Source organism: Caenorhabditis briggsae, assembly GCF_000004555.2.
Source record: "Caenorhabditis briggsae complete genome, chrV, whole genome shotgun sequence".
NCBI lineage: Eukaryota > Metazoa > Nematoda > Chromadorea > Rhabditida > Rhabditidae > Caenorhabditis > Caenorhabditis briggsae.
This window is the reverse complement of record NC_013488.2, coordinates 14,911,306-14,936,931: the sequence shown is the minus strand read 5'-3', so window position 1 is coordinate 14,936,931 and position 25,626 is coordinate 14,911,306. Positions and strand designations below refer to the sequence as shown.

General features: G+C 37.4%; 12 protein-coding genes across 12 annotated transcripts; 6 read left to right on the top strand and 6 right to left on the bottom strand.

The window, feature by feature from the left end:
- Window positions 1-3,301: 3,301 nt before the first annotated feature.
- Window positions 3,302-4,190, bottom strand: CBG04712 (the record flags this gene model as incomplete). Its single annotated transcript, XM_045238156.1, has 2 exons — window positions 3,302-3,976; window positions 4,017-4,190. The coding sequence occupies 2 exons, from the start codon at window positions 4,188-4,190 to the stop codon at window positions 3,302-3,304; spliced, it is 849 nt and encodes a 282-aa protein (XP_045092741.1).
- A 1,342-nt stretch (window positions 4,191-5,532) lies between these two features.
- Window positions 5,533-6,843, bottom strand: CBG04711 (the record flags this gene model as incomplete). Its single annotated transcript, XM_002637857.2, has 3 exons — window positions 5,533-5,853; window positions 5,924-6,226; window positions 6,673-6,843. 3 exons carry the CDS (start codon window positions 6,841-6,843, stop codon window positions 5,533-5,535), a joined length of 795 nt encoding a protein of 264 aa, XP_002637903.2.
- Window positions 6,844-7,215: 372 nt separating this feature from the next.
- CBG04710 lies at window positions 7,216-8,038 on the bottom strand (the record flags this gene model as incomplete). Its single annotated transcript, XM_002637856.1, has 3 exons — window positions 7,216-7,341; window positions 7,388-7,561; window positions 7,607-8,038. 3 exons carry the CDS (start codon window positions 8,036-8,038, stop codon window positions 7,216-7,218), a joined length of 732 nt encoding a protein of 243 aa, XP_002637902.1.
- Window positions 8,039-8,648: 610 nt separating this feature from the next.
- On the top strand, window positions 8,649-10,378 carry CBG04709 (the record flags this gene model as incomplete). The annotated part of the gene is made up of 6 exons (XM_045238155.1): window positions 8,649-8,830; window positions 8,881-9,079; window positions 9,125-9,298; window positions 9,345-9,457; window positions 9,853-10,288; window positions 10,340-10,378. The coding sequence occupies 6 exons, from the start codon at window positions 8,649-8,651 to the stop codon at window positions 10,376-10,378; spliced, it is 1,143 nt and encodes a 380-aa protein (XP_045092740.1).
- A 1,406-nt stretch (window positions 10,379-11,784) lies between these two features.
- CBG27231 lies at window positions 11,785-12,323 on the top strand (the record flags this gene model as incomplete). Its single annotated transcript, XM_045238154.1, has 2 exons — window positions 11,785-12,187; window positions 12,235-12,323. 2 exons carry the CDS (start codon window positions 11,785-11,787, stop codon window positions 12,321-12,323), a joined length of 492 nt encoding a protein of 163 aa, XP_045098340.1.
- A 299-nt stretch (window positions 12,324-12,622) lies between these two features.
- On the bottom strand, window positions 12,623-17,516 carry CBG04705 (the record flags this gene model as incomplete). Its single annotated transcript, XM_002637853.1, has 8 exons — window positions 12,623-12,736; window positions 12,788-12,905; window positions 14,228-14,359; window positions 14,461-14,655; window positions 16,570-16,648; window positions 16,698-16,780; window positions 16,825-17,038; window positions 17,141-17,516. The coding sequence occupies 8 exons, from the start codon at window positions 17,514-17,516 to the stop codon at window positions 12,623-12,625; spliced, it is 1,311 nt and encodes a 436-aa protein (XP_002637899.1).
- Window positions 15,854-16,312, top strand: CBG04706 (the record flags this gene model as incomplete). Its single annotated transcript, XM_002637854.2, has 1 exon — window positions 15,854-16,312. The coding sequence occupies one exon, from the start codon at window positions 15,854-15,856 to the stop codon at window positions 16,310-16,312; it is 459 nt and encodes a 152-aa protein (XP_002637900.2).
- A 1,116-nt stretch (window positions 17,517-18,632) lies between the features above and the next one.
- Window positions 18,633-19,948, bottom strand: CBG04704 (the record flags this gene model as incomplete). Its single annotated transcript, XM_045238153.1, has 3 exons — window positions 18,633-18,890; window positions 18,932-19,805; window positions 19,875-19,948. 3 exons carry the CDS (start codon window positions 19,946-19,948, stop codon window positions 18,633-18,635), a joined length of 1,206 nt encoding a protein of 401 aa, XP_045092739.1.
- Window positions 19,949-20,196: 248 nt separating this feature from the next.
- Window positions 20,197-20,984, top strand: CBG27230 (the record flags this gene model as incomplete). Its single annotated transcript, XM_045238152.1, has 2 exons — window positions 20,197-20,239; window positions 20,344-20,984. 2 exons carry the CDS (start codon window positions 20,197-20,199, stop codon window positions 20,982-20,984), a joined length of 684 nt encoding a protein of 227 aa, XP_045098339.1.
- Window positions 20,985-21,925: 941 nt separating this feature from the next.
- On the bottom strand, window positions 21,926-22,569 carry CBG04703 (the record flags this gene model as incomplete). Its single annotated transcript, XM_002637851.1, has 4 exons — window positions 21,926-22,024; window positions 22,075-22,228; window positions 22,274-22,368; window positions 22,417-22,569. The coding sequence occupies 4 exons, from the start codon at window positions 22,567-22,569 to the stop codon at window positions 21,926-21,928; spliced, it is 501 nt and encodes a 166-aa protein (XP_002637897.1).
- Window positions 22,570-23,553: 984 nt separating this feature from the next.
- CBG04702 lies at window positions 23,554-24,688 on the top strand (the record flags this gene model as incomplete). The annotated part of the gene is made up of 3 exons (XM_002637850.1): window positions 23,554-23,621; window positions 23,669-24,365; window positions 24,410-24,688. 3 exons carry the CDS (start codon window positions 23,554-23,556, stop codon window positions 24,686-24,688), a joined length of 1,044 nt encoding a protein of 347 aa, XP_002637896.1.
- Window positions 24,689-24,773: 85 nt separating this feature from the next.
- Window positions 24,774-25,617, top strand: CBG04701 (the record flags this gene model as incomplete). The annotated part of the gene is made up of 2 exons (XM_002637849.1): window positions 24,774-24,841; window positions 24,897-25,617. 2 exons carry the CDS (start codon window positions 24,774-24,776, stop codon window positions 25,615-25,617), a joined length of 789 nt encoding a protein of 262 aa, XP_002637895.1.
- Between the last annotated feature and the right edge of the window lie 9 nt (window positions 25,618-25,626).

The window sequence follows — 25,626 nt, the reverse complement described above, 5'->3', positions numbered from 1 at the left end:
AGGATCCCAACATTTTTTCGCTCGTTTTCGCTTTTTTTTCGGTTTTTTCAAGAGTTTTCTAGGTTTTTGTCAATTTTTCTTCCAGATACATCGGAAATTTTGAAAAAAACAGTGAAAACGAGCGAAAAAATTGTAAAAGTTTGAATTCGCGCGCTTTCACTCACCGGGCGGCCTAGAAAAAAGCTCGTCCCTAAGGGCTTTCAGCGTATTTTTCGATGCGTTTTTCTCGCCGAAGGAATTTTTCTGAATTTTTTCTTTATTTTTATGTCAATCTACATGCATTTCTGCACATTTTGATGCAATAAAAAATTTCACCGTATACCACCTTTAACGAGACGCAATTTCATTTATTTATCATAAGAATGATTTTTTCTACAAAAATGTTTCACTTAATTTTTCATTCATTTAACGCCTTCCACAATAAACCTAATCATTTGAAAATGCTGATCACCAACCAGGTGGCGTCTTGAAATCTGAAGGTTTGGTCTTTAATTATAAGAATGTTTAAAAACCTGAATCACATTCCCTCACTTAAATTTTATTATAAAAAATAAATAAATTGTCACTTCAATAGGTTATAACATCCGCTTCAATTCTTCCTCTATCCATCAGCACTATTCGTTTCTCCTTGAAAATTGGATGAGTCTAATAGAATATCCATGGGACCAGAACAATGTCACAATCACTCCCGTAAGGTCTCACAGCTACCAGGCTAGAGAAGGCCAGTAGATTACAACCATCTGAAAATGAAACATTTTGAGCAACGTAACAAAATCTTTAGGTTCACTGGTACAATAGAAAAACAAAGATTCTCACCACGAGAGCTAGATTAGTGATGTAAGAAAGAAGCATTGATAAAGTGGTAAGTGATAATGATAGTTCAGCTTTTCGTAGTTGGACACTTTCTCTTTGATGTCTTAGCTTCTTTAGTTTGATGTAAAAAATCAAGTTTGTGATTAGGCACATCAACCAAAATACCAAATTCGCAAGTAAAAATGAAGGCAGTTTCAACTGAAAAATTACTTTTATCAAACAAAAGTTGCCAAAAAAACTCACATTCAACGTTCCACCACTCCAGTAGTTCCACCACTCCAGTACCGACCCAAAAGGGTAATTTCCCTGGAGTTGTCGACAGTCTCCAAGAGCAGGAATCAGTGGGAAGGTGAAGAAAAATCAATAGGTCAAAATTGAAGGTGTGCAAATCAAAACCATCTTGCGGAAAATTTCGTCAAGCCGGATTGGATTATAAATTGAGACTAATCGGAGTAAGGAGAGAAGAAATGGGAATAACATGGAAGTATAATTAAAATAGAGTCGGCGAGCATGTAGAGGAAAATCTGGAAAAAAAAATTATGCTAATAGTTTTGAAGAATCCGAAGCAATGGTTCCGGTCCCGCCAAAAAAGGTCAGAAATATTATTTTTCGATTTGATTGGTGTGGATGCGGTTTACCTGAAAGAGGGATGCAGGTAATGCCACAGGTAAAATGCGAACGGATCCGTTTCGGTGTCCACTAGGTTTTCTATCCGTAACGGGTCCGTTACGGGCAGTTTCGCGAATCTGAGTTCGCGAACGGATCCGTTTTTTCAACATTCGCAATCGGACAGGATACGGAGTTCGCGAACGGACCGGATACGGATGCAGCTGGAGGTCGAGAGATAGCTCCCATGCCCATTCGCGAACGGATCCGTTCCGGATGGCCGAGTTGTGAGGGACTAGCTTTCTCTTAACTCTTCCATCATATTTTTGCATCTTTTTTTTTGTATTTTTATCTATTTTTGCCGTTTTTTCCAACTTTTCTCGGCAATTGTGCCGATTTCTGTCTATGAAAATTTTCGAAAGGCGATTCTACGATGAAAAAAGGTTTGTAACACAAAGGTAATTCTTCGAAACATAGGGTTTGTTATAGGTATCACTTAACCTCTCCGTGAGCAAAAGGAACAAAAAATATTGTTTTCATGCTCACTTTTGCAGAAAGCAAGTTGCTAGCTTAAGGTAAGTGCAAACCACATTAGTTTTCGAAATAGTGACTTTTTAAATTTTCAGCGATGGACATCTACTAAACATCTACCGACTAAAACGTTGGAAATGAGACAATTTTCAAAACCCGGAAAACGAAAAATTTAACTAATAGATAAACAGTATGCTGCATTTTCGGAAAATTTCCCAATTTTTTTTCAGATTGCTCTGGTTCCGGTTGGTCGTTCAACGAAAAAAAGGATTTTCATAGTTTCTCGAACTTTGTTGTACGTTTGATTGTTGTTTCTTATATGTTTTCTTAATAAAGTTCCGAATACTAAGTCTACAACTATCATGAAAACTCAGCAAAAATTAAGAGAAACTGAAAAAAGGAGCGGCGGGGGTTTTCAAAGAATGAGTCGGAAACGGATCCGTTACGGATTCGCGTACGGTTCGTATACGATTCCTATTTCATCCGCGCGCGAATGGCGGAGAATCCGTAACGGATTGTCGCGAATCACCTGCGGCTTCCATTCGGTCGGGACATTTCGGGAAATACGACCGACCGACCGCCGACCTTCCGACTAAGCTGACAGATCGGTCGGCGCGCCCATCAACTTCGTGCATACGTACGTAATTCAGAAAACCCAAAAAGCGTGGTGTGTCGGTCGGCTGGGTCGCCTGTCGGTCCGCGGTCGCCGATTTTCGACCGACCGAGATGAAAGCAAAACTTGGTTGACTAACGGACAATGCCCTTGACATTTTACGAGTAGCTTGAAGTAGATCCGCCTTCACGACTTTTAGCAATTGATCGAGATTCAACTAACTGGGCCGTGGGCATCATTCAAACTGAACTCTCCTGGGCGGGATTTCTCGAAGCAACAACAAATTGTAGAATACCAGGCGTTTGAAGACCAAATAAAAATAAAAGTATAATCATGCTGAGAATGTGCAGTCGGATAAGGTCCAAAAGAATCTCCATTTCTTCAACAGCAAGTGAGATAAATATTGAAAAATCTACGATCTAATAGACACTGAACACAGCTCTCTGACAAAAAAAAAAGTTTGGCCCATTACACTTTTTTCTGGAGCCAGAAATCAAGCCTCAAAAACAACACTGCGAAAAAGAAAGAAACTTTCGGTTCAACCTAATATTAGTTTGTTAGGAAATGGAATTTCTTTGTGGATGGAGGAGAATAAGAAAAACGAATTTTTGGAATTGAAGAGAGGCACTCTGTAATTCTGATGCATTTGGTCTAGGAGGTTTTAGAGAAACGAGAAAAGTTCGAATTTTGCATTTAGACATACACCACATTTTAGAATATTTCAATCAAACATTTTATTCAGTTTCCAAACAACACATTTTTACATTTCAAATCAATCAAATCATCCAAAAATTTTTCCACCGGCTTTACCACATCCCGTCCACAATAGTCTTGGGTCACAGCTCTCAAGCACTCTCTTTTTGATTTTCGGTATCTTTCGCATAAAAATTCTGGAGTTTTCACGTAGAAACTTTGATTTTCTAGACATTTGTACTTTGAAAGATCGGGAAGCTCTTTGTCGATTGTCAGAATACAAACGGCGAAGTGGGATACTGTAAGCTCTGGGACAACAAGACTGAATTCGATTTCCGATTGCTCATCTTCAGTGAAGCACAGACCTTCCATGCAGTCCTGAAACTTGGGAACATTGGATATAATTTCCAATATGCTAACCTGAATATTCTTACACAAGACCATCACTTCCGTGGAATTTTTCAATCCTGGATGCCTTTCCAACTGCCTTTCGATTTCAATTTCCATCAGTTTCTTCTGTGCATAACATCTTTGAGCATTTAATCTATAATATGTTTCTGAGCATCCAGAATGAGCCGGAATAAAAGTCAAAGTGTCGACCAGCTCCTCGTAATAATAATTGAATACATCATATCGATCCGGATCGCATTTTTCTTGAACAATTCTCAAGAAGCAATCTTTCCCAGCTGTAAATGATGCTCGCTTCTTGACGTTGTCTTTCTGAAATTTTTCGGATTTTTGGAAACAAATAGGGCTTCACCTCCAAAAAGTTAAACTTTCTGGAACACGAGAAATCATTCGAAACAGCAGTCTCGAAAAATCTCAAGAAGCAGTTTTTCGTTTTGTCGCTGAGCAATTCTAGATAGAATGGTATTCCTTCAGGAATTGCTGGGACAGGAAGGATCAGTAAAATGAATAGGAACAAGAATCGCATTTTGTTAGAAAACTGGTTCCAAGAAAAAAGAGAATCTCTGGGTGAAGGGTTAGAGCAGGTGACATAAAAAAGCTGAAAATAATTGTGGAATTGAGAAAAACAAAAAGAGAGGTAAGGGTTAGCTTAAAGGTCATCCGGATGGGTGGTAGATGAGCTGGGAAAGGTGGAAATAACAAAATGAGGTACTGGAAAAATGCTCAAACATTAAATATTCTGGACTTTTCAAATAATTGGACCCAAAAACTATTAGTTCTGTAAATAACGAAGGGATATGAATAAATAGTTTTTCAAAAACTCGAAAATTGACAATTGTGCCATAAGCTTCTTGAGGATTTGAACTCGTGGACCCAACGCTGGAGGTCTAGCGACGCTACCAGCTGAGCTACGGTAGCAGAAGTAGCGGTGCCGACCGATTGGATATAGCCACTGGATGAACACCAAAAACTGTACACCGTCACGTGAAAATGCATACCACAAATAAAAAAAAAATCCGAAAATCGTCCTTCCTTAACTGAGTGACACACAACTACTGGGACTGAGAAAAAAGGTATATCTCCAGACATAAGATTCTTGGAAGAGCGAAAATTTTTAGACATATAAATTGACATTTGATTCAAAGCTACTGGAAATTTCAGAGCGATTCCTCAAGTCTAGGTATTGCTATGATTGTCCAAATATGAACAGCGTAATGTTTCTTTGTGATTTTCAGGAGATGAAGAAACTTTGACAAGCGATAACTCAGCTCAAAGTTGAGCAAATAATTTGAAACTTTGCCAGTTTATTGATGAATCATTTGAATTTTCTCACTACTAACTTGAGGCCAGTACAAGCTTTGACTCAAATTAAATACTTGTTCAAACTTTAGTCCGGGAAATTGCCGTAAAACCTGTAATAGAAAGGCCCTTCAACCTTCAACTTTGAGCCGATTTTTCTCGGATCCTGTCAAAGATATATAAAATTGGTCAACTGATAAATTGTTTATCATAATATCAAAAGCATTTTATTAGTTATCACATTTTTGATATCACTTGTAGGAACCGAGATAATTAAGCTCAAACTTGACAATGTGGGGGCCCTTCTATTACAGATTTCCTGGTATGCTCCACTCTTTAGGTTCGGTAAATTAAGGTGGTCAAAGTTTTCTAGCAAAATTGCTATATTTCTCGTCTTATGGTTAGTTAGTTGATTTGTACTTTATAAGGATTTCATATATTTGGATTCTTAATTTTTTGTTTCTGTTTTTTATGGCTTTTATAAACTTATGGCCTTTTCAGAAAATATTTACAATTGAAAAATATACAAAACATACGTAGATACAACCAAAATACCATTCAAATTTGTATTACACTTCACACTTCAAATTATTCAAGAACTTTTTCAAAAACTTCTCATCACTCTTCATAACATCTTTTCCACAAATCTCCACAGTCACTTGTCTCATACAGTCCTTCTTATTCTTCCATCTCTCACAAATCACAGTCGAATCTTTGCTATAAAAATCGTGATCATTGAGACACTCGAATCGTGATAAATCCGGCTTTTTTCTGTTGATTGTGTTCATACACACTGTGAAATCAGACGTTGTCAACTCCAGAACATCACAGCTGTTCTCAATCTCATCCCGTTGGACGGGAGTGAACTTGCACGAGTTTTCGATGCATTCCTGAAAAACACCAAGTGAAAATAGCAAAGCGATTTCGAAAATAGCTGGGGAAAACAAAAAAAGAGCCCACCTGTGCATCCTTACACATTTTGAGCACTTTCACAGCTCCATCATGTGTCTCTTTCTCTCCTGTTTGCTCCTGCATTTCCAGTTGTAACGCGTGTTTGTGAGCATTGCATTCGATGGCTTCCAATTGGAAATATGGCGCCGAACAGGTGATGTTGTCTGTGGGTTGCTCGGTGAGCAAGTTTATCAATTGACCATAGTTTTCTTTGAGGAATACAGCGCGATCTTCAGGGCATTCTTCTTTGAAAATTTCAAGGACACAGGATTGTCCATCGGTATAAGCCGTGTGTTTTATTGCAGGATCTTTCTGGAACAAGGAAATTGTAAATGGAACTACAGCAGGTGGATATCATGATCGGGGCCCAGGACCCAAGGGTATATCCAAAAAAGTACATCTAGGGTACAAGGTACGAGTTCTTACGGTACATTGGTTCAAAAGGTACATGGGACCTCGGGGTGTCGGGCGTTTGAGCCAGCTCAGTATCCAAGAATACATCAAAAAGGTACATCTAGTTCTCAAGGTACATGGGTTTTTTGGGCATGTGGGAGAACGATAAAAGAACGATACATATAAATGTGGGAGAACGATACTTATAAAAGGTGCTGGGAAGGTTGACAATCTGGGGTTAATTGTCCAAAACATTCTAGATTGAGAAACTGCGCCGAAGGCGCTCCAGTCAACTGTTTGAAGCGTCTTTTGTCCAAAACATTCAAGACTGAGGACAAATTTTAACAATTCAATTTTCTACTCACCTTCATAAAGTCATACTCTTTTGAACACTCATACTTCTCATTGATCACTGCCACGAAAAATTTCTCAAAGCATTCTTCAGATCCTTCTCCCAACAAATTCCGATGAAACGACAGAATTGACAAGTCTCCAGAACGTGCCAATATCAGAAAAATCAGTAGAAACTTATACATTCTGAAAATACGGGAAAATTGAGGACTTGCAAAGAAAACCAAAATTAAAAATAGAACAAGTCTGTCTCCATTATCTATTTATATGTGTTTTTGAGAAGGGTCCCGTGCGAAGAGACAACTGTTGTTGTTTCTTTTGTTTCTGATCAAAAAAATAACAATTTAAAAACAGAAAAACAAGAAAAGAAATAAAAGACCAGAGCTTAAATGAGAACTCACGGTTCCTATTGATCTGAATGTTTTAAAGAACTACTTGATCAGCAAGATCGTTCGTTTAGTAGTATTTTTTTTTAACAGTTGAAACTTCGAATAGTTTTATTCATGGAATAAATATTTACATGTAGCGACATATATACATCATGATACAGTTCCAATTTAGACTGGGATTTCTGGAGTCTCTGGAACAGATGGAACTTCTGGAAGTTCTGGAACAACTCCTCCGTTTCCTCCTTGAAGTGTCTTTTCAACTTGGGAAGCAATGTAGAAGATGGTGTCGATTTCCTAAAATATATAATTACATTGAATGTAGACGAGTCAGTAAACTTACAACTGGGAACTGTTGCTTCAGAGCATCAACGGCTTCCTTCTGTTTCTCAAGTGATAGATCCTTATTATTCAGAATGTCGGACAATTTGTCGAATACTGATTGAAGGTTGCTGAGAACTTTACTAATTGCAGCCAAAAGTTTAGAGACAAGATCGGCGACTGTGGCCAAGAGTTGCTGAATTTCACATTTACCAAAAAATAGATCAGATTTCTGACTCACCTCAAGAACACCCTCCGGGAGCAGAGCATCGAGTCGGGAGAGGAGTTCACTGATTGGAAGATCTTCCCCAAGAAGATCAGTGATTTTTTGAATAGTTTCTTCAGGAAGATTTCCGAGGATGTCGGTCAAAAATGATGGAATTTCAGTGATATTTCCGAGAAGCGGCAAACCCAATCCACCTGGATTTCCACCAAGAACACCCAAAAGATTTTGAAGAACATCTTGATTTCCTCCAAGAAGATCTCCAACAATTCCACCAATTCCTCCTCCATTTCCTCCTCCAATAATTCCTCCTAAACCACCGTCTCCTCCACCAACAACTCCTCCAATTCCTCCATTATCACCTCCTCCGATTATTCCATCAAGAATTGGAAGAGCCGAAGAGAAGGCAAGGGAAGCAATCAGAGCAATGGCAACTTTGGAAGAACACATGACTGGAAACTGAACTTTCAGATGAGATTGCAGAAAATAGACGAGAAATGATAGATTTCTCAACATTTGATGCCGTTTTTATACTGTTCTTGTTCCTTTTTTCAGACACATGAAGCAGATTAGTTTTTCTCGAAAAACAAATAAACTTTTTTATACTCGGATTATTCAAATTTGTGATATATTCGGAAGAAATATATTAGCTGATAGTAAGCCAACAGGGATATGGTTCTGAGTAAACTACACCAAGAATCACTCACATTCAGTCAAGGCTTAATTAACTAGCTGTTACTACATCTGATTCTAGAGATGTGTCTGTCTTTGATAGTTGGACAATTATTTTATGTAAATTCGAACTGATAAAAAAATATGATGATAGAGTGACCGTCTGGTGTTCGGAGATCATCTGTTTTGAATAAGTTTCTAGTTCGAATAAAAATAATAAAATGCTCAAAAATCAAGTTTCTGTTTTTAAAATATTGTATTTTGACAAAGATCTTTTTGTTACACTGGGTATATAATGGACAGTTAGATTCACTGAAAACCCATCAGTTTCCCAATCATCATTTTTAAAAATGAATTCAGATTTTTTCAAATTTAAAGCTTTTCAGTCATGTGTTCTTCCAAAGTGGCCATTGCTCTCATTGCTTCACTTGCCCTCTCTTCGGCTCTTCCAATTCTTGATGGAGTAATCGGAGAAGGAGATAATGGAGGACTTGGAGGAGTTGTTGGTGGAGGAGACGGTGGTTTAGGAGGAAAAAAAGAGGAGGAAATGGAGGAGGAATTGGTGGAATTGTTGGAGATCTTCTTGGAGGAAATCAAGATGTTCTTCAAAATCTTTTGAGTGTTCTTGGTGGTAATCCAGGTGGATTGGGTTTGCCGCTTCTCGGAAATATCACTGAAATTCCATCATTTTTGACCGACATCCTCGGAAATCTTCCTGAAGAAACTATTCAAAAAATCACTGATCTTCTTGGGGAAGAGCTTCCAATCAGTGAGCTCCTCTCCCGACTCGATGCTCTGCTCCCGGAGGGTGTTCTTGAGGTGAGTCAGAAATCTGATCTATTTTTTGGTAAATGTGAAATTCAGCAACTCTTGGCCACAGTCGCCGATCTTGTCTCTAAACTTTTGGCTGCAATTAGTAAAGTCCTCAGCAACCTTCAATCAGTATTCGACAAATTGTCTACCATTCTGAACAATAAGGATCTATCACTTGAGAAACAGAAGGAAGCCGTTGATGCTCTGAAGCAACAGTTCCCAGTTGTAAGTTTACTGACTCGTCTACATTCAATGTAATTATATATTTTAGGAAATCGACACCATCTTCTACATTGCTTCTCAAGTTGAAAAGACACTCCAAGGAGGAAACGGAGGAGTTGTTCCAGAACTTCCAGAGTTCCATCTGTTCCTGGAACTCCAGATGTCCCAGCCCCAATCTAAATCGACAGTTATTACATTTCTATTACATTTTTTCTGTAAATAAATTTCCGAGCATTCAAACTGTTTTTTTTTTGGAAAAAGGAAATTATTCGGGCTCAAACACCTAGTCTAGAATCATCACATGTTTTCACACTGCTCAGAACACAGTCTTAGTCCCAAAATAGTTTTTTTATATATTGCCTCTGTTCTCAGCTGAAAACATTCAAATTTCTCAGACTTTATAATCCCATTGGACTCTAATCGTAGACAGATTGTTTTCTAAGGAGCGTATGTAGCTCAAAAACAGTATATAATTGGAGATACTCTTGTAAATTTTCATTTCATGTTTGCTTTTCAACTTTGGTTAAACCTTCTCTAATTCTTCATTCCATTTTTAGAATGCCAAACTCAAGCCGTACACCTGACGAGTGCGGCCCCATCCGCCCCTTCCTCATTCTGTTCTCCGTCGCTGGAATCTTCGGATCCCCATTGTTGCTCTCCGCCACTCCGACCTACGATGGATTCGTATACGCCGCCTTCTCGGTGAGCTTCACCTTCCACTGTGTTGCTCTGTTTGGAGCTCTGAAACAAAACCAGCTGGCTCTCTTGGCTAGTGAGAATATTCTTTTCTTTGTTCTCATCGCCATGTTCTTCTTATACGGACTTCTTCCTATAGCCCTGTCCAGTTGGAAGGCATCCGGAAAGTCTTCGTATAAGGACTACCCATGGTATCCAATGCCAGAAACCAAGGGAATGAAGACAATACATGCTGAAACCGATTTCCGTTCTGGTGTCAAGGTTGGAGTCATTGCTCAGGTATTTCTGCTCTCCATTGCTACATGTAAGAAATCCATGTAAATCCTACACATAATGTTCAATTTTCAGTCTTCTACGTTGAATACAAAAACTGACACAACAAATTGAGCAGAACAACAACCTAATCCAAAAACTGACACAACAAATTGAGCAGAACAACAACCAGGAGGATACCGAGATCCTGGCTGAAAAATGTTGATTCTTCTTTTTTTTCATTTTTGAATAAACGCTTTGTTAATAATTTGATGTTTGGAGATTCAGAAGGCAAGAAAGATTAGATCCCATAAAGTTCAGGATACCGTCCAACCTGTAATAGAAAAGCCTCTATTTTAACTTTGAGCCAATTTATCTCGATCCCAGTCTAAGATATAAAAAACGTTGTCCGCTGACAACGTTTTTATAATACTGACAACTTTTTTTATAAATATATCACTAACATTTTATCAGTTGACCCATTTTTGGCATGTTAAGAGCCAAGGAAAATTAGCTCAAACTTGACAGTATAAAGCATCTGTTAATTAGACTTCAACAAAATTTCTGAAAATTGAATTTCAATGAGCTGTTGTAGAAATCAAGTCATTCCGTCACTTCAAAAAACAATCTTGAAATTGATCTGCCTGGTATGTGAGTCACGAGCTTTTGACTAGAACCAATATTGCAACACTTAACCACCAAAATGAGAATGTGAAGAGCGTCAAGGGGGGTGGGCGGATTTAGACATTTTTGATGGCATGACTCTGCCTTCTTTCGAATCAATTTTCAGAGATTTTTTTTGAGAACAACTGGTTTAGCGGCAAGAAAGTTTTCAAGGCTGTTTCTTTGGAATTTTTTAATTAGAAAACTATAATTTTTCGAAAAAGTAACCTTCAAAATACCGTAAATGATTTATCAGTAGCCCACACTATGCATGCTCTTTGAGCTTAATTATCTCGGTTCCTATAAGAGATATCAAAATATTGTTCACTGATAAATTATTTATCATGATATCAGCAATATTTTATCAGTTGACAAGTCACTGGTATCTCTCACAGGAATCAAGATAATTGAGCTCAAATTTGATGGTTTGGGTGGGCTTCAATGGGAGGAAACACAGTGAAGCTTCCATTCGGAAATACGGTAAGGCTTCCATTTAATCGAGGCGACCGACCGACTACCGCCGACTCAGCCGACCGACCTGGCCGAATTAGTGCATTTGCGCGTCAACGTGCCAGAGTTTGTTTGCGTACGCAGAATTTTATTTTACGATTTTGTGAACTTCAATGCTGCGCACGCAAACACCTAGCATGTTGACGTGCAAATACACGGATTCGGTGCTGACCGATCGGTCAGCTCGGTCGCCGATTTTTGAACGACCGAGATGGAAGCCTTATCCAAAAAAATTTCTCTCCACAAAAACATTAGTAATAAAAGAAGGAAACATGGAAACTGTAATCAAGGTGATTTTCATCATAAGACTTTTACTATAAAACCAAATCTTTTTCAAAATCCTTTCAACATCTTCCCCGTTTTTCAGAATGAGTATCTCAAGTGACTCGGAGCACGATGTTCCTCCACTCCAACAACCAAACGGATCTGTCCGATTAGAAGTCCCGACTATCGGTTGCATTCCAGTCCGTCCATTTCTCATCATCCTCTCCATTCTTGGAATCGCCGGATCCTTCTGGGCATTCATTGGTGTCATGGTTCTGAATGAAACTATGTTCTCCTCCTATCTAAAATGTTTCATCGGACTCTGCTTCCACACAGCAGTCCTTATCGGGACAATCAATTATTACGATGACGTTTTGTACGTATGTCAAAGGCTCACATTGATCTCAATGATTCTGAGCGTGTTCCTGGTTATCGTAGTTTTGGCGTCAAATTTGAAAATCGAGCAAGTTATTGAACTTCAACTGTTAATTGCCTTTTCTATATTTGGTACGGTTTAAAAAGTTTTAAATTTTTTTAAAAATGCATAATTTCAGTTACTGCTTTGGAGTATGTGTCAATCGAACGACTGAGAAAGTACATTGAAGCTCGGAGGGGAACCGGTGGAAATGAATCATTGGCTTGATAATAAAATATTTGTTTTCATAAATATCTACTCCTCAATTATTTGTTCTAGTTGCCTTGTTGGGGTTCGATCAGGAGGGACACTTTTAGCCACTGTAGACGCTAATTCTTCCAATTCAACTGAATTCTCTTTTTTCTTCTTTTTATTCTGTTTCCTTTTCTTTCTTGAAACAGGAGCGGGGCCTTCTTTTTCGTGTCTTTTGGCATAGGCAGCAATGAAAACTATAACTCCAATGAATCCCAAGACAAACAGCCTAAAATTAAACAGATTCCATTCAGAACGTTTTTTTTTTCAAAAACTCACATCTCCCACCATTGCCCAAAATCGTGACAGCAATACATTCCACAACAGTTCACTCGTCCGGAGCATTCGAAAAATATTGACTTTATCTGGGTGCCATTGGAATAAGTCACCTAAAATTCGAATTGGCTATTCATGGATTTTTTAAAAAGTTTTGTACATACATGTTCCAATTCGCCATCATCCTCTCCAAAAACATATTCACAGATAACTGTTGGATTGCTGACATTGGTTTCGGACCGAGCTAAACCGTAACTCCAATAGTAATTCCGGTTATCGTATCTGAAAAACGTTTTTTTTTACAAATACGTTTTTTCTAATTGTCGGAGCGTGTTAGAAATACCGCATTTGCTTTAATTCAAGCAAGTCTTATATCTGTATTTTGAGCTCAATTATCTCGTTTCTTACAAAAGATATCAAAAATCGGTAAACTGATATGACATTGATGATATCATGATAAACAATTTATTAGTGAACATTGTTTTGATATCTTTTGAAGGAACCGAGATAATTGAGCTCAGAGTGCACATATAAAAGTGCATATACATTTGGTGCATATACATTTTCCCAAACTTTGAATATCATCCAAGACCTCCATTTCGGTCAGTCGAATATCGGCGATCGCCGACTGACAGTCGACCGAATTAATGCATTTGCGCATAGAATTTAGGGCTCTATATAATTCAGCGGTCCCTAGAGAAATAACGGTCCGCAGTGAAAAAAAGCGGTCCGCAGGGAAAATAATGGTCCAAAAATACTAAATAACGGCCCGGAGCGAAGTTTGCGTTTGGGAATTCAGGAAAACCCCATAAATCCTGTTTTTATTGAATTTTCAATTACCAATCGAATTTTTATGTTGTCTTGTTGGTTTTTTTTACGCCCATGTGAAATTTCGTACTATCATTAATACAACACAATGCTTATTATAACGGAGCAGTATTTAGAAAAAAGTGAACAGCTTGTTAGTAATAATTTTCGTTTGTTTCATTCTTAATGCCTTTATTTTGTTCATACATCTGTTCATCTTCATTTTGGTGTTCTCTTGCATTTTGATATGTTATGTCCGTTATAATAAAACATTGTGTTGTCTTAATGATAATACGGAACACATGGGCGTAAAAAAAAACTAACAAAACAACATGAAAATTCGATTGGTAATTGAAAATTCAATAAAAATAGGATTCATGGGGTTTTCCTGAATTCCCAAACGCAAACTTCGCTCCGGGCCGTTATTTTCTTTTTGGACCATTATTTTCCCTGCGGACCGCTATTTTCACTGCGGACCTCTTTTTTCACTGCGGACCGTTATTTTCTCTAGGGACCGCTGAAATCATATAGAGCCGAATTTAGCATAGAAAGTTTGCGTACGCAGCAATAAACTTCAAAAAATTTGAAAAACGCGTGTGAGCCATAAAATAAAATGATGTGACTCTTTCTGGTCGTTAACTCGCAAATGCAGGAAATTCGGTCGAATGTCGTCGGGTGGGTCGGCGGTCAGTCGATCGGCTAAATTTCCCGACTGAATGGAAGCTTTATATTCGAGTCATAACTCAGTTGGCGTCCACTGGTCAAAGTTTCAATTTTCGAAAAAACAAAAATCTTACAAAATCGGTGTGGCAGCCGCAAGTACGACCATCGGATGTCCTGGCCGTATTTGGGTATTAGGGCTATGACCAAAGTGAGACGAGCGGAACGATGAAGAACCGTAGTCAGAAAAGGAGGAGGTTTTGGATTGTCTGAAATTTAGAAAATGTTACAAAAATTGAATTTTGAAATTCACATTTGGAACGACCTATTTTCAATTCAGGCTAGATACTGTTCCAGAAAAAAAACTTACACTTTATATCCGTGTGCACCGGTCCTCACACCTCCTGAATACGAGCTACTTCCTCTGATTCCACTTCCAGTTGACCCACGACCTCCCATAGATCCTCGAACTCCGAGCCCTCCTCTCACTCCATTCCCACGCATTCCACCTTTCCCTTTAGAACCAACATTCAGCCGAGACCTACTTCTTCCTCGCCCACCTCCTCTTGCAAATGTTTCATTGGGAATAAAAAGTAGAAAAAATAGAAGAAAAATAATAGACAATTTTAGTTTCATAATAATATAAATAATATCACAAGAAAGGCATTTGAGACGAATAAATGTGTCGGGAGCTAATCAAAAAAGAGAGTAGACACATGCGCTTTGTTCCCATGGAAACTCGAGTATTTGAAACAAGAGGCACAGAAAGTTATGGGAGAAAAAAAACAAAGAAAGAGAGGTTAGAGGGGGAGAGCGAGTAGAGATTGATAAACAATTCTTGGGTAGATTGTGAAATGAAAAAAATTATTGAGAAGGTAAAAAAAGTGCTTAGCGATCGCGGATGAAATACACAAAAAGTGTACGGTAGCCACACGAAAAAGTGGTAGACAGAAAATTATGATTATCAAAAATCCGTTTTCATTTGAACGCATTTTTTGGGATTTTATCTTGTTTGGTGGTCATTCACAGTCCTTTCCCTGACAGACATGTAATACATTTCCGGCTCATCACCGGAAATTTGGCGCTTTTTATTATAGAGTTGCGTTTTTTGTTATACCAGTCTTCTACCGCGAAATAAGACATGTATCCCGTTTTGAAATATTTTCAACAAACTATCGCTATATTCTCATTTTTCACGAATGGATTGCTCATCTTTCTGATAACATATAAGTCACCAAAATCTATGGGGTCTTATAGGTACTTGATGATGTTTATGTGTGGTTTTGAACTGTGTTATTCAATTATCGATGTATTGATAAGTCCGGAAGTAGTGACAAATGCGTACTACTGGATGTGTGGGACCAATGTGAATCAATCTTTGATTTCTATAAAATACGCTTATCCATCGTTATGTGAGACGCCTTCACTAGAGATCTTAAGTCTTCAGAACTTTTCAGTGATTTGGGTCGCCTCTCTTGGAATTGCTCTTGCAAGCTTTGGAGTTCAGTTTGTGTTTCGATACTTGATTGTAACAAGGTAATTGATCTGATAATTATGATTCTCAAATTTGCATACTCCAGAAAGAATAAGTGGGTCACAGGAACATTTAAACTATATATGTGGTTATTTGTTCCAATCATTTCTGGGAGCTTTTTTGCATTAGTGGTAGATTCATGTTTACTTCTCGACCAAGAAAACTACAGATTTATCATGTAAGCCACACTATGTTTTTTTTCGTTTCACTGGAAGTTTTCAGATCAAAAATGAAAGATCTAAAGGCTTTCCCATTGGAAAACTATATTTATTTTGGATTCTCACTCTTCAACCCAAGATCTAAACTCATAAACTGGTCTCAAGTCAAGGGAATCATTATCTTGATCTCCCTCGTCTGTATATCGTTTATTGCAATTTTATATTTTGGATCTAACGTATACTTTGCTATCAAACAACTTTCAGATTGTAATACGGAGCTTTCTTCTGCTTCAAAAGCATTTCAGACGCAGTTATTCTACTCTCTCGTAGTTCAAACAATTATTTCTATCTTCCTTATCCATTTACCATCTACCATTTTAGTTATCAATTCGTTTTTGGGCACCGCTTATGAAACATATGGGAATTTGATGACAATAACAATTTCATTATTTCCGGCAATAGATCCGTTGGCAACTTTTGTTATCATTAAACCATATCGGGAAGCAGTGATAGGAAAATTTAAAAGATAATTTATTGAAATTAAAGTTAAGTTTTCAGAGAAGTTTGGGGGTCGAACAAGAAATTCTACTTTGTATGAAGCTTCAAGAGGCTTTAGGAATAGAGCCATCACAATTTGAACCCACTTTTCTTGGAATTAAAACGAAGAATTACAGAAAAAGGATTTATTGATATTCAAACTGGAAACACAACCGAGCAGGATACATTAAGACAACATACAAATCATCACCACTTCTTTTTGTTTTTTTTAATTGGTCCATAATCGAACTTCATCCATTTACATTTCTCAATTCTTTCAAGTGTCCATCTTTTGTCCACCTTATCCGTCACAACTTTTCGGAGCAGTTCTGAAAGTTAATTTTTTAAAATATTCTTGTGATCATCAATAAATCTTACTGATAAGAGAGACATCCATTTCATCCCATGGTTTCCTTGAAAGAGTCTTGCCTTTGATCCAATCCACATAGCCGGGAGATTCTCTGAAAAAAGCAATTTAATGATACAATGTGACTTTAGAACTTACATGTCAGCATACTTCCACAATTGTAATCCACTAACTATGAGCATCAAAGTGACACCCGCGGACCATACATCTAGCGGGGGTCCTCGGCACTTTAGGGAAGCGTATAGCTCAGGAGCCGTGTACTCCGCACTTCCTACCCCACTTCCTAGCAGGATCTCTTCAGCTCCATACCGGTACCGCATCGCGGCGCCGAAATCACAAATTTTCAGCTCTTCTGAAAAAAGATTAAGTTATTGATAAAATCTACGAGAGTTCTTACCTTTACTCGTGATTAATAAATTTTCAGGTTTAATGTCTCGATGGACAATCCCCTGACCATGAATATACTTCAAGCCAGCTATAAGCTGCTTAAAGTAGTTTTGAGCTGCTGCTGGCTCAATTTTGTTCGTTTCAAATTTATCGAACAAAGTGCCACCATCAACATCTTCCATCACAAAATAAATGCAGTCAGATGTTCTGTGCATCCAGTACAAGTTGATTATGTTCTGGTGCACAGTTCGGCAGAGCTTCTTGTGAAGGTGGAACTCCTCCAGGATTTCAGCTTTTCTACAGTAGTCTACCTCCAGGACTTTAACTGCCGCTGTGATGTTTGGAGCTCGGATGTGTTCCATGAGGAAGACTTCTCCGAATGACCCATTACCTAGTTTTCGGACTGGTTTGTAAGGAAGTCCTTTAACAGCGGAAAAGTCCATTGTTAGATAAAAATAAGGTGTTTTTGGGTAGGAATTAGGATGGTGTTAGAATAAATGGACTAGTGGGGAGTGGCGTTTTTTGGGCCATACACATGGATAGGCGTGTCCATTATTCACAGGAGTGAAATAAGGTCCCTAACTACCTGACAGTCAAGGCCAATTATTGTCTCATATAATCTGCCTTGTCACATAGTGTTAGGGGCCCTATTTTACTCCTGGGAAGGACGCAGAGACGGGTGCACAATGGGGCGATGGGAAAATCATTTATAGGATTGAGAATGTTGACAGAAATTAGATAAGATTGGATAAGATTACTTGGAAACTCTAGGAATAATAAAGTGAACCGGTTCAGGCGAAAGGAGAGACGGAAAAATTCTCAAAATGAAGGTTTTTAAATAAACCCTCGCTAAATATAAAGGTTCTTTTTATGAAAAAAGGTATTTTCAGTAAAAAGTGATATTTATTTCAATTTTCCCAGAGTTGCCGTAAAGTCTGTTTCAGAAGGGCACCTGAAATAGAAGTGCTCCCTCTAATTAAAGGGCTCCTCTATTTGAAATACCCCTCTCTAATTGTAGTGTCGCTTTGTTAAATTACTTACAGCGGCTATTGCAAGACCCATGTCTTTGGAATAGTTATAGTTATCCAAAAAAACTTTAAATACTGATGAACGCAGTGATAATTGAAACTTAGATGAGCCTACACATGCTACAAAATAGGAACACAGACGTTATGAGGCATTGATTTTGTGACTAGTTGTGACTAGCCCATGGGGTTTGAGATGTGGGTCGTAATAAAAAGGGCAAGTCTGTTGTTAGTAAGGGCTAAGATATTTCATTTTGATATTAAACATCTTTTTTTTGGCAAGGAAGCTGTCAATTTCCAAAATTCCCTATTTTTCATGGTTCGAATTTTTTAGAGCAGTGGGAAGAAACACTGTAATACTTTTTCAGGGTTTCAATTTTACACTATTTTCCACTGAAATAATAGAACTACCATACTATTTTGTCCGGTACTGTATCTGAATTCTTCTGTAAGTGTCTTCTTCAAAACATGACAATAAAATTTTTCATTACGAATCAGAACTAATTAAACAGAAAAATTGTTTCCAAGTGGTTTCTAATATGAATAATGACAATTAACACAACCCTTCTGTGGAGGCGTAGATTCTGGACACCGAGTGAAACAAATGATATGAGGATGACACAAAATTACATTCAAAAACAAAACGTTTTCCGATTGGGGAATGGGAAATATCCAGAAGTACCATCTACCATTAGTCTCGGCTTCTCCGAATGTCTGGATAAGATTCTCTCTTCCTTCGAAATTATTGTATCCAATCTCGAAACTTTCGAAATTTGAAGAATTTATGAAAACCTGAAATGATTATTTTAGAATTAAAAATATTTTGAAGCTACCTGTTGCATTGTCTTCAAGTCCTCGCAACACACCGAGTGTATATGAAATTTTGCAGAGTTGAAATGCAAAAAGTTATTGATAGGAGTTGACACATAAAATGATCTTAAACCAAATGTTTTTGCTTTCCTCCACTGATTTGAAGTCACAAGTCTATCCATTTCGAACTCTTCGTGTGGACATATTTTTGGACTGGATATTTCAATGGATTTCAAATATTTCGAATCAATGTTAGGCAAGATTTGAAGTAGCTGTTCGCATTTAATTACTTCCATAGAACAATTTTCCACTTTTAATAGCTGTTTTCGAGACTGTAGAGTTTGCTCCAACGCATTCAAAAATCGAAATACAAACTTTTCCCGAGTTTCGAAATATGAAAGCATCGTGTACGGAATCACATTTCCGTAAGGTCGTTGATTGGTATTGATTGACCTAGTCATCGGAAAACTTCTTGTCGGGCACGGTGGCGGTCGGAGACATACTAGATGAACTCGAAAAAATTCGGTTTTGGATCGTTGGGCGCCTATGACTGCTTGAAAATCGTTTGAAAATGCATCCATCAATTCAACTCCTTCAAGAATGCACTCCTTTAGTTTTGGCCCATTATAAGTTGGAACAGGTGAATATTTTCCACTTCTTTGTGCCCATTCAGGGACGGGTCTACTTTGAAGTGGCGGAAGTGGCGGAGGTAGTTTCATTTCTTGTTTATAATAAGAAACAACGCATCCTTTTGGATGATCTTCATATTTCACATACGCAGAACTGCGAAAGTGGTATGAATTCATTCGCAAGCTTATTTTCCTTATTCCCGCATTCACTTCGATGGAATCCATATCCATACAAGGTTTGACATCATCGATGAAGTTTCGAAATTGACTACAAACTTTACGTAGAACAAATTTGGAATTTTAGCTTTTGTCAAAAGAAACCTGAATATTAACCCACATTGATAAAAATCCGCATTTTCGAAATATATCAGCCAACACATTTTCAGGAATGTCTATTAGAGAAATCGTCATTTTTGAGAAAAAAAACTAGAACTAAAAATTTTTATAAAATATTCTGCACTATGTTACAGCTGTTTCGTTATATTGCGAAAGGCTGATAAGAGACTCTTAACCTTTTTCAAAAGAAAAACCAGTGATGTCAACTTTCAAGTTTCTCACTAAGTTTTGGCTATGTTTTTCAAAGTAATGTTTTTTTCCAAGTTACCTAGATAATAGAACGCATTACAGACCAAAAATAAATGTCATAAATCTTCCTGAAAATGCAATCAGGAAAGTATTGGAGTATCTTGATTTTCAATCCATGTAAGTTTCCCACCGTTATTTGAACTCAAAAAACTCAAAACTCAGACTCATTCTGCGAAAGACATGTAAATATTTCCGGAATTTCATCGACGATTCTCAACCAGATTTTCACCTTTTCAGTATTGAAATCAGTGTGAGCTTCAATACAATCAGTCTGAAAATATTCTCGAACGATTTGGAACACTGGAAGAAAAATTACGTCGAGTATAACAAAAATGCGAATGGAGGGTACTCGGTGGTATGGTTTAAGAGGAATGAAGAAAAACGGAAAATTATGGATTTTGGGTATTGTATCACTGCTTTTTTGGATGATCTGAAAATTATATTGCGACATCAAAAGTCGGTTCTCAATAGTTTTAGTGTGTTTTTTGAAAACGGCTACAATGTGGTAAATGTTCATGAAGGATTGAAGCAGATTTTTCAAAACAAGGATCATTTTTTGAAATCCCAGAAACTCTGTATGATAGTGAAAGATGACAATGATGTCCTACCAATTCTATGTCTAATGGATCCTCTTGAACTGGAAATTATTGAAATTCATCGATTAGGAATCTATGAAGAGGATCCCATGCTGTTGATGGATCATCTGGTGGAAATGGATCAGTGGAAAAATGCAGAAGAATTGAGGATTGAGGGATATCGTCTCTCGAACTATTACGATCACATTTCGCATTTTAAAAATGTGGAAATTTCATTAAAAACAATAACAGTGGAATTAATCGTTAGTCTTAAAAATGTGAGTTAAAAAACGAAAATGAATAACAATCGAATTCAGGGATTCCTAAATTGCCCAACTCTGGCCCGATACAGATTCTATTTTCAACAAATCGAAAACGAAAGAGAAGTTTTAAAATTTCTTGGAGGATCGTATTCCGAGACTGTTTGGTCGGGAAACCTGCGCGGATTGGAAGTGGAAAATGAGAGATTTCATAGAAAAATGGAAAAGTCGTGGTTTTTCCAAACCTCCTGTTCAGATCGAGTTCTTGTGATTACAAGGGAAAAGTCTAGATATTTAGAAAAATTTTATTTTATTTGTTCTGAATTATCTGAAATCCCTCCCACTGCAATAATAAAAAAATCGTTTTGATATTTCCGTTTTCGTCTACAGAATGAGCCCCACAAAAGTTTGTACTACCATAAAATGTGCATAAAGCCCTATCCTGGGCTCAAATTTGGAGTGTAAAATTGAAATATTTCATCAGTAAACTGGCCAAGTTTCGAATTATTTGATAAACTTTGAGCTTGTCAAAGTTGCTTCATCTGCTAAGAATCACAACGGAGTGCTAGAAACATTCATCTTTGGACGACCATAAAACACCTAGTCTTGAAGAATTGCTCTGAAAATTTCAGTAGCTTTGAATCAAATATAGAATCATATTTCCACCAATTTTCGTGCCTCCAAGATACTCATGTCTAAAGATACACCCATTTTTATCAGTTAGGGTAATTATGCGCCACCCTCTATGAGTCATTCATAATTGTAAGAATTATATTTGAATTGAGTATGAGTTCTTATCAATTCCACTGGTTTTCAGTAATTTGAGTGAGGGCGTTATTCGATGTTAACAGTTAAACTGATTTTTCGATCACTCAGCGTCATTGATGAGTACTCAACAAGGTCGACAAGTTCTTCATTCTGATGAAAAAAAGAGTCAAAAACAAAACAATTTGAAGTCTTCAAAAATTTTAACAGCAACCATCTTTTCTTGATAGGGCAAATGCGAGACCCATAATTCCAAGGCATACAACACCAGCGCCGATAGAGATCCATACTGAGTAGCCCAACTGAAAGTTTTGTTCATTTTTCGAAGGGATTTGGAAATGAGTGAACTAACGTAAAACTCATCTGAATAGAAGCTAGTGCTCACATAAACTCCGATCAGCGTCACAGCAGCTACCGTAAACATAACTATCAAAAAAGCGGCCAATGCGATGAAATGAAACCACTTCCGAGTGTGACTTCCGTAACCATGATGATGGATTTTCGATCTGAATCACTGATATGATTATTAACAACATTACAGTCAATATTACCTTGCATTGTAGACAAAGAAAAACATAAGCAAAAATGTGGCGAAAGAAATGAACATGAGCCAACTAGCCGCAGCGAACCATGCAGGATCCAGATTCTTAAATGAATTTCGTAATTCCAAAACCTGAAAATTTACTGAACTTACTGCATAATACGGAACAATTCCAGTGCAACCGTAGTTACCATCATATTGATAGTCATTCATGCACACCCATGCAGGTGTGAACACTGCGACAGCGTTCGCCACAAAAGCAAGCACAACTAGGGCAATCAGAGCAGGCAGTTTAGGGTCTCCCATTTTTTTTTGAGTTGAAACTTATGATTAATGAAATTTCATTCTCAAAATTTCCTTTTATCAAGCAGAAGTGACTGCTCTTGGGTTTTTCGAAATGATGTGTTTCGTTATCACAACCTATGTATGACAGCATATATGAGACGGACGTATTTGAAGGGCCCCTTTAATAGAAAGTCCCTAATCGAAGAGCTTGAAAAATAGAAAGAAATTTTCGCACATTTTCAATAAAAAAATATACTTAAATTTCCATGAATTGAAATGAAATTTTTCATTTAAAAATGGCCAAACTAATAAAAGGACCTACCGTAAAACCTCTAATAGAACGACACCCGGATCGTCCACTTTGAGCCTATATATCTCACTTCTTTTGAAAGATATCAAAAAGTGGTTAACTAGTAAAATGTTTATCAGGATATCAGCAACATTTTACAAGTTAGCCACTTTTTGATATCTTTCACAGAAAATGAGATATATAGGCTCAAAGTGGACGATCCGGGTGTCGTTCTATTAGAGGTTTTACGGTATGTTATAGAAGGGCCCTCCGGAGGTCTCCCTCGGAACAATTGAAGGTCCGGCTCTTTTAATAGAGCTTTTTCGCCAGTTCTGTTCAGGAATTCCTAACACCAGGGTGCAATGATGGTACTTCGAGCTATTACGGTGCATTTGAGCAAACAGCGGAATAGTCACTAAAAATACAATTTGTAATTTTTCGTCCTTCCACATGGACCATAAAAACCCATGTACCTTTATAACCCAAGTTCTCTAATAACTTAATGTCCTTTTTCAATGTCCCCTCGGATGCTGGAGCTGTCCAAAATCTTTTTTCCCTCCGATACAATAAATTTCCGATTGATTTGAAGACACTTTCAATTTTTTTAACTCAACATTTGATAACGATTCTTCTTTTTGTTGATTGAAGTGCAACAGATAGTAAACAACACAAAAAATCAATCGAACTATTCAAAAGTAAACATTTACTGTTGTGAAATGTCTTTGCTGAAAATACCGGATGTCGTGATGAAGTGTATTATGAAAAAATTGGATTTTGAATCGATGTGAGTTTTATTTTTCTGTTTTTCACACAATTAAAAACGAATTTCAGCCAAAACCTCCGAAAGGTGTGTCGCACTTTTCGAAATTTTATAGATGAGAATAAAATTGATAATAATCTTGCTGGAATCATTGTGGGATTCTATCAAACAAAAATCAAATTGATATTGCGAACTGAAGTGAAATATTTGGACTTTTGGTATCAAAAAGAGGAAAATGGATGTTTGGTGGTGAAAGAGAAAAGGATGGATCCTCCAGACAAGGTACATCTAGAGAAAAATGCAGATTTCGTTGACGTCTTCCTTCGAGAATTCAAAATTCTCATGGATCATCAGAAATCGGTACTTGAAGAGATTTATGTTGGATTCCACGAACAGTTTGGATCAGAGCTGACAGCGGATGCTCAAAGAATGAGCAATGGAATCGAATCAACTTTAAAGTCCCGTAAACAATTCCTTCGTGTTGAACGGATGTATCTGTTGATGATAAGCCAGGAAAACGTTATGAAAATTCTACCACATCTCGATCCGGCGTTTCTGGAAAGAATTGACCTGAATCATTCACAGGAGTATCCCAAAAGATTATTCGCCATTGACAAATTGATTGTTTTGGAGCAATGGAAAAGAGCTATGGGATTGGGGATTTGGCGATGCTTGATTTCGGAATCAATTCAAAATTTGACTCATTTTATTAAAGCTGAATTTGTACAAAATCAGTGTTCTATGGAGATGTTGTCAAATCTGAAAGAGGTGATTTTGAAAGGGTATGCTGCCTTGAAAAACTTTTTTTACAGAATCTATCCAAGTCAAATTGGTTTAACATGTTTAGAATTTACTTTGAAAACTACCAAACTGACGATGAGAAGATGATATTCACAATTTTCGGACAACCTTATGAAGATAAGGATCAATGGAGGCTTCCAAGAAAACGCTGTTTCTCAAGAATCACTGGTAGCGATCAAGTGATTTCTCTGAAAATGGTGAATCTGGGAAGAGTGAATGGAGTTTGGATCTATCGTCTGCCTATCGCTTTCGTACCGAAAAAAGTTTCGAAAAAGCAATTGTTGAAATAGATCACTCCTCGGAAACGTCAATATTTCTTATCAGTTTCCCCCTATAAAGCCTTGATTCCGTGATGAATGAATATTTATTCTGAAAATGGCTCTGGTTCAAATGCCCGACAAAGTCCTTCAACAGGTTGTTAAGAATTGTGAGTTGACGGAAATGTAAGATAACAAAAAACTCAAACTCTGTCATAACCAAAAAACCAATAACCTTCAGTCAATCCCTTCGAAAAGTTTGCCACAAATTTCGCAACATTATTGAAGATTTCAAACCGAACTATCTTTTGAGAAGACTCGATATCGATTTGAGAGAAAACGAAGTGCTTTTGGATATCTACACTAATGCGAAGAACACGAGATGGCTACGATTTCTTTATGAAAAACAATCGAATGGATGCCTTATCACTTCTTTTGCTAAATTTGTGGAGAAAGGAGAAAAACTTGTGAAAAATGCGGAGTTTTTGAATGTTTTCTTTGAAGATTTGAAGCATATTTTGATGAGTCAGACGACGAGCTTGGAGAGTTTTCATATCGGATTCACTTATAATGATGATGATTTGAGTGGTCAGATTTGCAAGTCAATGGAAGAGAATGAAGCTCGTTTTTTGTTTAACATTCAGAAAATTTTAAATGATAGACGTCACCCTCTACTTATCGAAGATTTCGCAATGACAATGATCAACCAAAACCAAGTGATGCATGTTCTACCTTTTGTTGATCCCAAGGAACTTCGAAGAATCACTTTCCAGCATTCTCATCATCGTGATTGTTTGAAGGTCTTCGAAATGACCGATATCGTTATAACTGAACAATGGAAAGGAGCTAAAGAAATCGCAATCAGAGATTTTTTGGTGGATATTCCAAAGAAACATTTTGAACATTTCAAGGACAAAGAGGTCAACCATGTCTCGGAACTTCGGAATGCTCACCTTCTTTGATAATTTTTT